Source organism: Mytilus galloprovincialis, chromosome 2 (assembly GCF_965363235.1).
Source record: "Mytilus galloprovincialis chromosome 2, xbMytGall1.hap1.1, whole genome shotgun sequence".
Classification (NCBI taxonomy): Eukaryota; Metazoa; Mollusca; class Bivalvia; order Mytilida; family Mytilidae; genus Mytilus; species Mytilus galloprovincialis.
The window spans coordinates 38,585,706-38,598,138 of record NC_134839.1 but is presented as its reverse complement, the minus strand read 5'-3'; the positions used below and the strand labels follow the sequence as shown (position 1 = coordinate 38,598,138).

The 12,433-nt window shown below is 29.0% G+C and overlaps 1 protein-coding gene across 1 annotated transcript in view; it reads right to left on the bottom strand.

Moving 5' to 3' along the window:
* Positions 1–2,243: 2,243 nt before the first annotated feature.
* LOC143062028 (uncharacterized) overlaps positions 2,244–12,433 on the bottom strand; it is a 64,690-nt gene continuing 54,500 nt past the window's right edge. The window contains exons 38-45 of the mRNA XM_076233880.1: positions 11,451–11,623; positions 10,761–10,866; positions 10,216–10,232; positions 9,557–9,692; positions 8,750–8,916; positions 7,469–7,548; positions 6,685–6,735; positions 2,244–4,859 (exon numbers count right to left, since the gene is read on the bottom strand). Of these exons, the coding sequence (XP_076089995.1) occupies positions 4,827–4,859; positions 6,685–6,735; positions 7,469–7,548; positions 8,750–8,916; positions 9,557–9,692; positions 10,216–10,232; positions 10,761–10,866; positions 11,451–11,623 (763 nt within the window). The 3' untranslated portion in view covers positions 2,244–4,826. The remainder of the gene's footprint in view (positions 4,860–6,684; positions 6,736–7,468; positions 7,549–8,749; positions 8,917–9,556; positions 9,693–10,215; positions 10,233–10,760; positions 10,867–11,450; positions 11,624–12,433) is intronic.

The following is a 12,433-nucleotide window of genomic DNA, read 5'->3' as shown; positions in this document are numbered from 1 at the left end:
CAGTGGCGGATCCAGCCATTTTAAAAAGGGGAGGTTATCAACCCAGAGTAAAAAAAGGGGAGGGGGGGTTCCAACTATATGCTCCCATTCAAATGCATTGATTGTCAAAAAAAAGGGGGTTCCAACCCCCGGACCCCCCCCCCCTGGATCCGCCACTGGGTTTGAGTTACTTAGTCTTTCGTTTTTAATGTTGTGTCTTGTGTACCATTGTTTGTCTGTTTGTCTTTTTCTTTTTTAGCCATTGCTTTGTTAGTTTATTTTCAATGTATCAGTTTGAATGTCCCTCTGATATCTTTTACCCCTTCTTTGTAGGTATTCACATAGGCACCAATTGTGCTCCATTAATCCCAGACTTGTTTATTTACTGTTATACATTTAATGGCCAACCTCAATAAAGACTCGTCTTAATTCCATTCAGTTAATTGATACTTATGAACACTTATCGTTATCTTTTTTTGACATTTTTCGTTAGATAATCAAGAATTCTCTAAATATGCTGCTGAAATTTACCCAGTGGAAGTTACTTTATTTAAAATATTTATTAACAGCAAAAGCTGTCCTTTCTTTAATTTAGAAATTTCAGTGTTACACCAGGTACTCTTCACAAACATTTACGACTACAGGATGATTTTTCTTTCCCTATTGTTAATTTTCCTGTTATGTACGGCAATGTTCCAATGGCACCATTTTAATGTGTTTTTACATATCCCAACTCTATTGTTATGCCCGTGTCTGTAGTGACGTTTCGGATTTCAATGGGCGTAATCAATGTATAAGCAGTAACTTATTATGTCAGGAATGTTATTTCCACAAATTACTTAAAACCTTTACTTAATTTCTTCAGGTATACAAAGTTGTTTAGTTTTTAAGTTTGGCTGTTCTTATAGAAAACTTATCTCAAACGGAACAGCATATCCTATATTTTACAGTGATATTTAGATACGATCCAGGTAAACTTATCAATCATTTAGATAAACTTATTCTGAAAGGTAACCAATTCCACCCTTTTTGGTATCAATATTGAGTGTGCTATAAGTAAATTATAACCATAATAAATATCATTCTCATACACATGTTTTTTTTCATGGTAATACAATCTGACGATACTTATGTTTTCAGGTCATGTTTTATTCTGACTGTTAATGGCATCTTTTAATCACCAAATAAATTGTTTGTTGAATGCGTACTGATTAATATTTCAATCTTAGACACCTGATTTTTTTTATTAGTTTATTGATTTTGAACTAGCTGTAAGTAACTGTGAGTACTCTTTGATCTGTACTTAGTGTCTATTTAGTTTCCCCCCTTTATCAACTGATTAATATAGTTTGTTTTAATGTTTACTATTGCAATATAGTTTGTTCTTATGTTGTAATGTTGCAATATAGTTTGTTTTAATGTTTACTATTGCAATATAGTTTGTTCTTTTGTTGTGCTGTTGCAATATAGTTTGTTCTTATGATGTGGTGTTGAATATAGTTTTTTCTTATGTTGTGTTGTTGCATCCCTGTCCTAGTCTTAAAATGTGTTGAAATCAATGCCCCTGAATCAGATATCTTTCTTGTTTATCATGTGTCAAGTCTTGAGGTTTTATTATGTATGTTGGTGATGAGAATCATTGCATTTGTGGAAAGTTTTGCCAATTTTTTTATAAAGAAGAATTGAATGATATATAGAGTTTGTTCCTAGGGATAAAACCTGTCTGCAATTTTGAGCATGTTAATATCTTTAAAAAAGTGTTCAGACATCCCATCAAAAGCTGGTTATTTTCCCCATTTTAAGCTCTGATGAAGCATATAATATTTTTTGTAAGAACATTTTAACCATAGATACCAATCATAGTTGTTTGGAAAGTTTTTTTTAAACATTTAACATTTTCTTGAAAGTACCAGTTTACAAGTTTGTTAGACATCAGCCTTCATCATTTGGACAAGATATTATTTGTTTTTACAATGATTCCTTAATTTTTACTATGATTCCTAAATGGTCACATATTTCCTGTGTTTTTTTCTATGTGAAGCATTTTAGACAGAGTTAACATATAACAATTTCATCAATAAGTCATATGTACCGATTATCAGTTTGTCTGCATATTGATATTGTAAAATATCAGCTGAGAGTCACAATATGAAGCTTTTTTTTGAGTAAATGCATCGAAAGAAAAACTTTCATATTATGTCAAGCAAATGTAAATATTGCATTAAAGACTGGGCAGGTTAGTATTTAGATAATAAAACACTCCATTATAAACATATTTCTATTTTTATATTTGAATATATATGTATAAATAAATTTTGATTTTTTTTCTTAAAATATAAATGCTTAATATAACAATATTTAAAAGACAAAACAAGTTATTATGGAACATAACTTACTTCATATATATATATATATATACATGTATGTTAAAATTCCAAATCTATTAACAACTATAGCTTGATAAGCTGCTTACATTTAATTCAAATTGTCAGCTACTTATTATTCTACCATATTTGAAAAAAATATAATATAAAATCATGTTCTATTAAAAAATTACAAATTCATTTTAAGTAAATAATAATCACATCTTAAAACGCTGAGTACCACCTTTTCCTATAATCAAATGTATTGCCCTAATCATATAACTTGTTTTAAATAATAAAATAAACCTCAATAAAATCGAAGAACACTTAAAACATACACTTAACAATGTTTCTGACTTTGAGATTTGAAAGAAAAATAATATATTCGTCACACAGTAGTGTTACAGTATATGAGGATGAACTTGTAAAATGATATGTATTTGATAAAAGTCATAACATAAGAGGACTATATTTTGTCATGAAGATATCATTGGACCCAATTTTAAATTTGTTTAGGTCAGTTATTAGTTATCCCCTAAAGTGTATTGTCCTTTTGATACTTCTTCCTTGTATGATAGAACTTATAATACAAATGATAAAAAGCAGTTTTACAGTGTTTACAACTATAAAGGATGAATACAACTATGCAAGCTTAATTTCCATGTAGGAAATATATCTAAAACAACAATTCCAAATATGATTTACGAAAATATTGCACTTACAATATGAACTGCGATTGATTCAATGATTAAAAGTAAAGCTTATGTAGAATTATAAAAGGTAAAAGTCCTCAACCTCAACGCTGTTTTCATCAGAACCTATTTTGTTTTATATTTTTCACATGTTTTTTTGTTTTCAAACTTAATTGTTTTTAAAACTAGAGCAAATCAAGGTTTCAATTTTGACAAGTTATTGTTACTGGGTACATGCAGATGAATTTACCAAACCAAGCTTTGATAGAACTTTTGATGGATACTACCAGAGATGTACCAAATTTTTAAACAAATCTAAATCCCTGAGATGTAAACCTAAATGCTTTTATATATCATTACAAAAAGCAAAATAAAATTCATATAATGTTTATACAATTTGATTGAATTAAGAAAATGGTACATAATAAGACGATTGCACTTATTCTAAAAAGTCACATTCATTCATGTAAACTAACAACTCACATTTACCCTTAAAACAAGTTGGCTCTTATTAAAAATTAAATAGAAAATAATTGTAACGGATGATTTATAAAACAATAATAACTATTAGTTTAAATCTTTAAATGGAAGAACATGCATTATGGAATGAGTATGCCTATAAATTTTGTAATTGACAAAATTTGAAACACTATTGAACAGCAAATATAGAGAATTATTTTTTAAGAACTGGTATCAGGGAAGAATTTGATGGATTAGATATATCTAGATAGCACCAGTCAAATTCATAAATTTATATAAAAAAAAAAATCTTAAAAATATGAAATATATTTTGGAAATTGCAACATTGAAGAAAACATTATATCAATAACAATTAAGATTCTGCAATGACAATATTACAACTCATAATGTAAATCTGGATTTATAATCCCAAACTGGCCTTTCCCAAAAATCAAATTTGAGATAATTTCAAATGCAATTTTCAATAAATAAGTATAAGAACATCTATTTCTGTACATAAACAATCTTGGGACATAGTGCAATAGAAGTATTGCTTATTTCCAATAAAGGAAAGAGTTGTCTTTTAAAGTGTTCACACTAAATATTCAATGGAAAATAATGATAGATCTAACAAAATGAGAAAAATTCAGAAAAAAAAAATCGGCTAAAAATGATGATCAATATGTAATGTTGTATTAAATATGATGATAAAATTGAGATGAAAAAATAAAGACAGTGAAATAGTCTCACATAATCACATATATTCCTTTATACATAAATTGCCATTAAAATTAATCCGTCTGAAATAATTATTCTATTTATCATATTTACAGTTTTACATTATAAAACCCTGTATAAATATCCACAAATAAGTTTACACCAAAATCCCTGCTTTTTTTCTGTTCATCAGAGTGTTGTGTTGTGCTGTTCTCTTCTTTTAAGTGTTTTCAGTTTGAAACTCATTTTACGTTCTTTTCTATTTTTTACAATATATCATTTATTATATTATAATATTTTACCTATAAACCAATTACATTCAGCATCAGTCAAGCATAAAGATCATAATTTGAAAATGTATGAAATTTTTACTTACAACTGACTTCACAAATCAGCTGTATATATATTCTATATGCCTCACTTTTAAAACACACAATTTTGACATTGGGATATATACAATAAGATGATTACATAATTCACAAAGCACATATTCAATGTCAATGTTTTCATGTCTCTATTTCATTAGATGAAGAATATCTCTAATATTGGCACATGGGTATATGGAAGCCCTCTTAGAGGAATACTTGTTAAAATTTATTTAACTATCCTAAGTCATCTATGCATTAGTTGACGGACCTCCACCTTTCTTCTGAAATAAAAAGATATTAAGTAAAGCAATATTTTAAAGCAACATTTGATTGTTCTGTTTCTTTTCAAGAACTTATTTACTTGTATAAAATTATTGGCAAATTATTATACAAAAAAAAAATACTAAAACGTCTTCAATTCATTTAATCAATCATTCATGTAAAAGCATCTCACCACAAAATGTATAATCGGCAAGAACCATATTCCATAATTACATGATTATCCTCATCGATTCCATACATTATTCAGTTTTTATTCTTTTATGTAAGGAATTACAGCTGCATAAATTTCTGGATTTTTATTTATTGTAATTTTAGTTTTCAAATTGTCAAATTAACTTTCCATCTGTTAGCAGTAACATACAGTTACCTACTATATGTCTCATTTTATGGAGTTTATATATCTTAATTGCATGATCAATATACAGATTTTATTAACAGGGGTGTTCTCCTTACACCCAAACTAGAGGCTGTAAAGAGCCTGTGTCGCTCACCTTGTTCTATGTGAATATTAAACAAAGGAAGCAGATAGATTCATGACAAAATTGTGTTTTGGTGATGGTGAGGTGCTTGTACATCTTACTTTACTAAACAGTCTTGCTGCTTACAATTATCTCTATCTATAATGAACTTGGCCCAGTACTTTCAGTGGAAAATGTTAATAAAATTCACAAATTTTATGAAAATTGTTAAAAAATGACTATAAAGGACAATAACTCCTTAGGGGGTCAATTGACCATTTCGGTCATTTGACTTATTTGTAAATCTTACTTTGCTGAACATTGTTGCTGTTTACAGTTTATCTCTATCTATAATAATATTCAAGATAATAACCAAAAACAGCAAAATTTCCTTAAAATTTCCGATTCAGAGGCAGCAACCCAACAAAGGGCTGTCCGATTCATCTGAAAATTTCAGGGCAGATAGATCTTGACCTGATAAACAATTTTACTGCTGTAAGATTTGCTCTAAACGCTTTGGTTTTTGAGTTATAACCAAAAACTGCATTTTACCCCTATGTTCTATTTTTAGCCGTGGCCGCCATCTTGATTTGATGGTCGGGTCACCTGACAAATTTTTAAACTAGATACCCCAAAGATGATTGTGGTCAAGTGTGTATAAATGTGGCCAAGTAGTTTCAGAGGAGAAAATTTTGTAAAAGATAATTAAGATTTATGAAAAATGGTTAAAAATTTACTATAAAGGGCAATAACTCCAAAAGGGGTCAACTGACCATGTCGTTCACTTGACTTATTTGTAAATCTTACTTTGCTGAACATTATTGCTGCTTACAGTTTATCTCTATCTATAATAATATTCAAGATAATAACCAAAAACAGCAAAATTTCCTTAAAATTACCAATTCAGGGGCAGCAACCCAACAACGGGTTGTCCGATTCATCTGAAAATTTCAGGGCAGATAGATCTTGACCTGATAAACATTTTATACCATGTCAGATTTGCTCTAAATGCTTTGGTTTTGAGTTATAACCCCTATGTTGTATTTTAAGCCATGGTGGTCATCTTGGTTGGTTGGTCGGGTCACTGGACACATTTTTTAAACTACATACCCCAATGATAATTGTGACCAAGTTTGGTTTAATTTGGCCCAGTAGTTTCAGAGGACAAGATTTTTGTAAAAGTTAATGACCACGGATGACAGACGACGACAGACGCAAAGTGATGGGAAAAGCTCACTTGGCCCTTTGGGCCAGGTGAGTTAAAAATGTGTATTCATGTTCTTAATTTAACAAAATTAAACTAACTTAGTCCTTAAAAAAGGATTGGAATACCAATGACTTAAGTCTATATAAATACTAAACTTACCGAAAAAATTGGGTTAGGTTTTGAATTTGTTTCTGGCCTCTTTATATTATACTGCAACAAGAAAGGTTTATTCATGACAAATGCAATTTGAAAAGTCTCACTTTTAATTTTGAGACTAAGCATTCAAACTAACTGTGTTTCCACATTACAAGGACACTATGACATTTGAAACATTTTAAGATTATAATATGTAAAAAGCTGTGTGTTATTCTTATGGTATCAATTATGTTTGCAGAAATTTCAGTACTTCTCAGCCTTCTATATATCAAGCATTTTTATGTCTCTTTTGACATGTACAATTAATACTGTAAGTGACAACTGTTCTTGAAGAAGCAACCCTGTTGGAGGATATTATCTTTTCTCCCTTTCATAGATGTATATTACTCAATCTTAATTTGCTTAACCTCCTTATTTTAGGAGTACTGTTGGCCTGCCATTTTGTTTATTTTGTAAATGTTCTAACTCCTTTTCGCAAGTGTGTAATGACTTGTTCTTATGGCAAAATAATTTGCATAAGAACATGTATTTAATGCACCCTCTGTCTATTAAAATCAAAAGTATCATTCCAACATTCTATAGAACAATATAGCACTGTCTAATCTTTTTTTAAATTTTGCTTTAAAGTGTTCAATACGCTACCCCGTATTAAAAAAACCCACATAACAAGGACTTCATTAATTCTTAAAGAAATGAATCCGTAATTAAGCTGTCAACTTTTCAAAATATAACACACATTTTTGTTACAATTTAATTCAATAACCATCATAGATTCTGATATGCTTACCTGACCATTTCCAGGTAAACTTTGGAAAATAAAATCCCATGAAAATGAAGCAGGTTTTCCTCCTTTATTGTTATCATACACTATAAAAAGAAAAACTTAATATATTATTCAGTTTCGAGTTATGGTTATTGTTCTTAAATAATTGTTATCTGTACCGCTAAGCAGGAAGATAGAGAACTGGGCGAAAATTTGTGTCTAATGTTGATCAATGGTTATTTCATGTTGAGTTTAAGATCACCTCAGGAAAGCAATGCATCTTGACAAGATATGATGTTTCAGACATACAAGTAAAGGTTATTACTTTATTTATCTTTTATGTATCCTGTGACTTCTCAAATTGGGCACCTGGTGAGGGTTAATCAAGAAATATGCGTTATTTGCAACAAAAACCTGGTTTTATCATAAAGGTTTACTACGATCATGATTACCCATTTGTGTTTCTGTACTGACATGCTTCAATTGATAGGTTTTATCAGTATATGTTTTCTTCATGAACTTTTACAATTCTTTTAAAACCAAAGCTGCAACTCCTTTACACAGGCTTCATGTTGGACTACTTTTGCTTTTATGTTAAGCATTTTTTATTTGATGCCCTCCTCCTTTTTGGGTTTAAACTTTTGTTTCAAGTGTTTATGTATACAGGAAAACATTATAAGATATATGTGCACCCAGACTTCATTTTAGAATAATCTTCATAACAAGGACTATCACTAAATAAAGCATGTGATCAGAGATAAAGAAATTGTTGGTTTAGTTGATTACTTTTTTATATAGGATACAGGGTTACTAGTTGTTTGTTGGTATTTCATAGAAAATGACTGCAAAAATTCATGTCATAATTTGTAATTAAATATTTATAATTTTTTTTTTAAATAATTCATTTTTCACAATTGCTGAATGCTGAAATATGTTAAAATCTTAAAAACTTTTCAACATTTTATTATCTTATTACAATTGTAAACACTTATTTAAATTATTTTTTATAATCATTATTTGCTTCATTTGCGATAACTTTTTGACTGCTGTATCCCTATTTTTGACATTTTTACCTATTATGTCTGTTTGTTTTGTTCAACCATAATTGTCAATATCATGGAATTTGATACAACTGTGAGAGGTTTAGCTTGCTTTAACACTTGGCTTAATCCATCATTTTCCACATTAAATGTTTGAGCTTCTGATTTTGCCATTTGGTAAGGGACATTTTTTTTTTTAATTTTCCTCTGAGCTCAGTATTTTTGTGATTTTTTTTTCTAATGTTCAACTCTAGCATTGACTTACCATAGGGATCTTTTCCACGCAACATCTCATTATCATATCCTCCTCTTTCTGAATCTACAGACTCATCATTCCAACGACCATGGAATGCACTATCTGCAGGACGATTCCAGGTATTAAATCGAACAGGTATAGCACCACTGAAAAATCCTTCATGAGCAGGCATTGTTCTGTAGGAAAATAAATGAAATATAAATGCCATTTTTTTTAGTTATATGTTAATAAGACTATATATATTGGAGACAAGCAAATAAATATTGGATGAATAAACTGTAAAATTTAGAAATAAAAAAATTTAAAGTTTACAATAAAATTGTGTTTTTATCTTGAGATATCTTAGTTCAATTCAATACAATCATAAAAAAAAACTGGATTTTTTTAGATTTTTTAGAAAAAGAACCCTATGCAATAAGATATTTTAGAGAAGTTATTTGAATGTAGCACAATGACGAGCACCTGATTTAGTGTTTTTAATAATATGTGATACATCATTTACTTATTATTCAAATAAGCAGAATTTCCAACTCATTTCATATATCAACAGAATATAAAAATTGATATGACAGATATTTGTAAAATGGTTTTGATTGAAAATTAATAAAAGGGAGTAGCTTTGATTGATTTAACTATTGTTTACTTTGTATTCATGGCTGCATGCGATTAAAATGGAAACCTTTTTCACACAACATATTTTGTCAAAACACTTAATTGTAGTGCTACCATTACCAAAAAACACAAATCATATAAAATTCCAATCTTTACCTACTGCTAATACAATAAGTAAACGTGATAGTTCTATTATATTCATACCTGTCTAAATCATCATCGTCTAACGAGTTACTTTTATGACGTTTACTGTTATATACACATAGGACTATGATCAATGCTAGAACTATGAAAAACAAAGGAATTCCAACGCCAAGGCCTACTATCAGTGGGAAATTATCTGAAATTAAATAATAAGAAAATGAAATGATAAGGCATAATAACTCAGTAAAAAAAAACAATGTATGAACAACTAGTTTGCAGCAGCCATTTTCAACTTTTATCTGCTGTTCGTCAGCTGTCTAACAAACAACAAATACTAGAATTGATCAATGACATCAAATGTGGTCATGAAAAAACAGATATAAGAAAAAATTAACAGATCACTTTTTTCATGATTGATTTGAAATTGCATCTCAAAAAAAGTTATTAAAGATTATTTAAATTACAAAATTAATTTTCTGAGAACTTTTTTAAAATGTATGTTACTGTCAAGACCCAGACTATCAGGTGAATTATTCTTATAACTTATTTTTCCGTTTTTGTTGGTGATTCTACTTTTCAGTTTCAAAATAATTTGGAGGGAATTTTTCCAGTTTTTAGCAACTTCTATACTTCTATCATTTGTATTTTGGCAACTACTTTATATTCTATTATTAAAGTATAATTTTTATTTTGCATGATTCATCATTATCAAAACTTACCAGTACTCTCAATTAGCCTAAAAATAAAAATAAAGATATGTTTAATACTTCTTCATAGTACATATTTCAAAAATAACTCAAAAACTTCATTATAACTGTTACTGATCAAAAATGCAATACATGTAAAAAAATTCGAAGCGCAGAATACATTTATTTCAAAAATTCTTCATGAAACAGAAAAAGAAATTACAAATTGATAAAGTAGGTCATTTTAGTAAGGTTGTGTAAAGCATAGATTTAGGAAATATTTATCATTATAAAGAATCGAATGATTTCCTCATAGCTAGTGTATCTGTTAAATATCTACAATGGAACTCTCTAATGTCATTTGGAATATTTCTTCTATTAGTCTGATCTCTTCTAGTGAGGCCTTATTAAAAAATTTATAAATTTCAGAGATGTTAAAAAACATGATTAACTTTAGATTTTTTTCCTCATGCATATTTAGTAAATACTTTTTACTTAAAAACCATAAAGAATAAAAGAAAAAAAAGTCTTTTATTTAACAGAAATAAAGATTATAGATAAATTAACAGTTTACTTACGCGCAATATGGTACGCCATTACCATCGATAGAACATTCCTGACCTGTTGAACATGTGATCCATGTATTGAATGTGCCACAAATAGTTGTAGATGGTGTAATTGTAGCTGTAAGATTCATTTAAAAAAAATGATATATTTTCATTACGCAAATTAGACAATCATCAGAAGACAAGGAATTAGTTGAATCTGGATTAATTTTGAATTCAGGAAAATTGGTAAGAAATGTATGGTGAAAACTAACCAAACTTAATAGAGTGAGGCATGCTCACACGCACATTGCTAAGGGGATTATTTAGCTTATACTGAAATATCAAAGATAGTGAAATTTATTTTGGTCATGCTCACATGGCTATAACGTTACTTTATTGGTTGGCTTAGATTTCATCACATTTTTTTGGTATCAATTTTCCTGAATTCAAACTTATTATAGATTTAAATAATTCTTTGATCTAAGGTCTTTCAGTTCTATTTTATATTGATATTGATATAAAGATAGCTATCACACAGATATAATTTATACCTAAACAAAGAAATAAAGAATCATATTGTGTCAATTTGCTTTATTCACTTAATTTCTATAATCAAATTGATAAAAGGAAATTAAAGGAAGAATGATCTAATCATGTTATCTAAAAGAATAACTTAGACTTGGAATAAAAAAAATAAAAGTGGTATGAATAATGAAGTACCATTTCCTCCTGGTGCATAAATGACAGCGTTAGTTGCACCTGCTGTAACATCACCAATTGTCACTGTAACACCCCTATTTACAAGATTATGAGTGGCAGCAGCAACCTGATTTTGCCCAGTCGTAGATGTTGAATTCATTATTACGTCATGATTCACAACTAAACTTCCTTTGCTGAAAAAAAATTAAAAATAATTCTTAAAGATCAAATTTCAAAAACTTCCATACTTAAACAGAAAATTAGGAAACATGGTGTAGCATTTATGAGGTATAAAGAGGTTAATCTACTAGCAAGGACGTACAAATAAAATGATGTGATAATCCTGTTAATAATTGTATTATCAACTCAATAAGAGGACAACTATGGCATTAATCTAAACTATTTATAAATTATATCCTATGAACATTTCTTAAATTGTCTGTCAAGGTAAAATTTGCTTGAAACAAGATTTTTTTTTAAATATTTTAAAAACTTTTTATATTCAGTTAAACGTTTAGATCATGAAGACCTAGACTGTTTGTTATCCATCTTCTTTACTTACAGGGTTCCAAATCTTTTATTAGCAAAATAGTTTCAAAGTGTATCCAGGATACGACCATAAACTTATAGTTTATTTTAAAGGGTGGTATCAGAAAACATGACTGCAAGACATTAATGTTTGGAACAGCTGCAAACAAAGTTCCTTTCTGTTATTTGCATAATGTGTCCACTAGTATACTATTGGTTTGTGGGTTTCTCTGTTATGAATGTTCTTGCGTGTATTAACATTTTAGTGATATTTATTAACATTGTCATAAAGGGGGAGATTTGGCTAGCTATTAAAACAGGTTCATCCCACCATTTTTTCTTAAAATGTCTTGTACCAAGTCAGTAATATGGTCAATTAGTTTGTTTCTATGTATGTTGGTGTTTATTTTTGTTGCACTCAAGTTTTCTTGTCGTTCATTTTTTTCCTCTTATAGTTGATGTGTTTACCTGGGTTT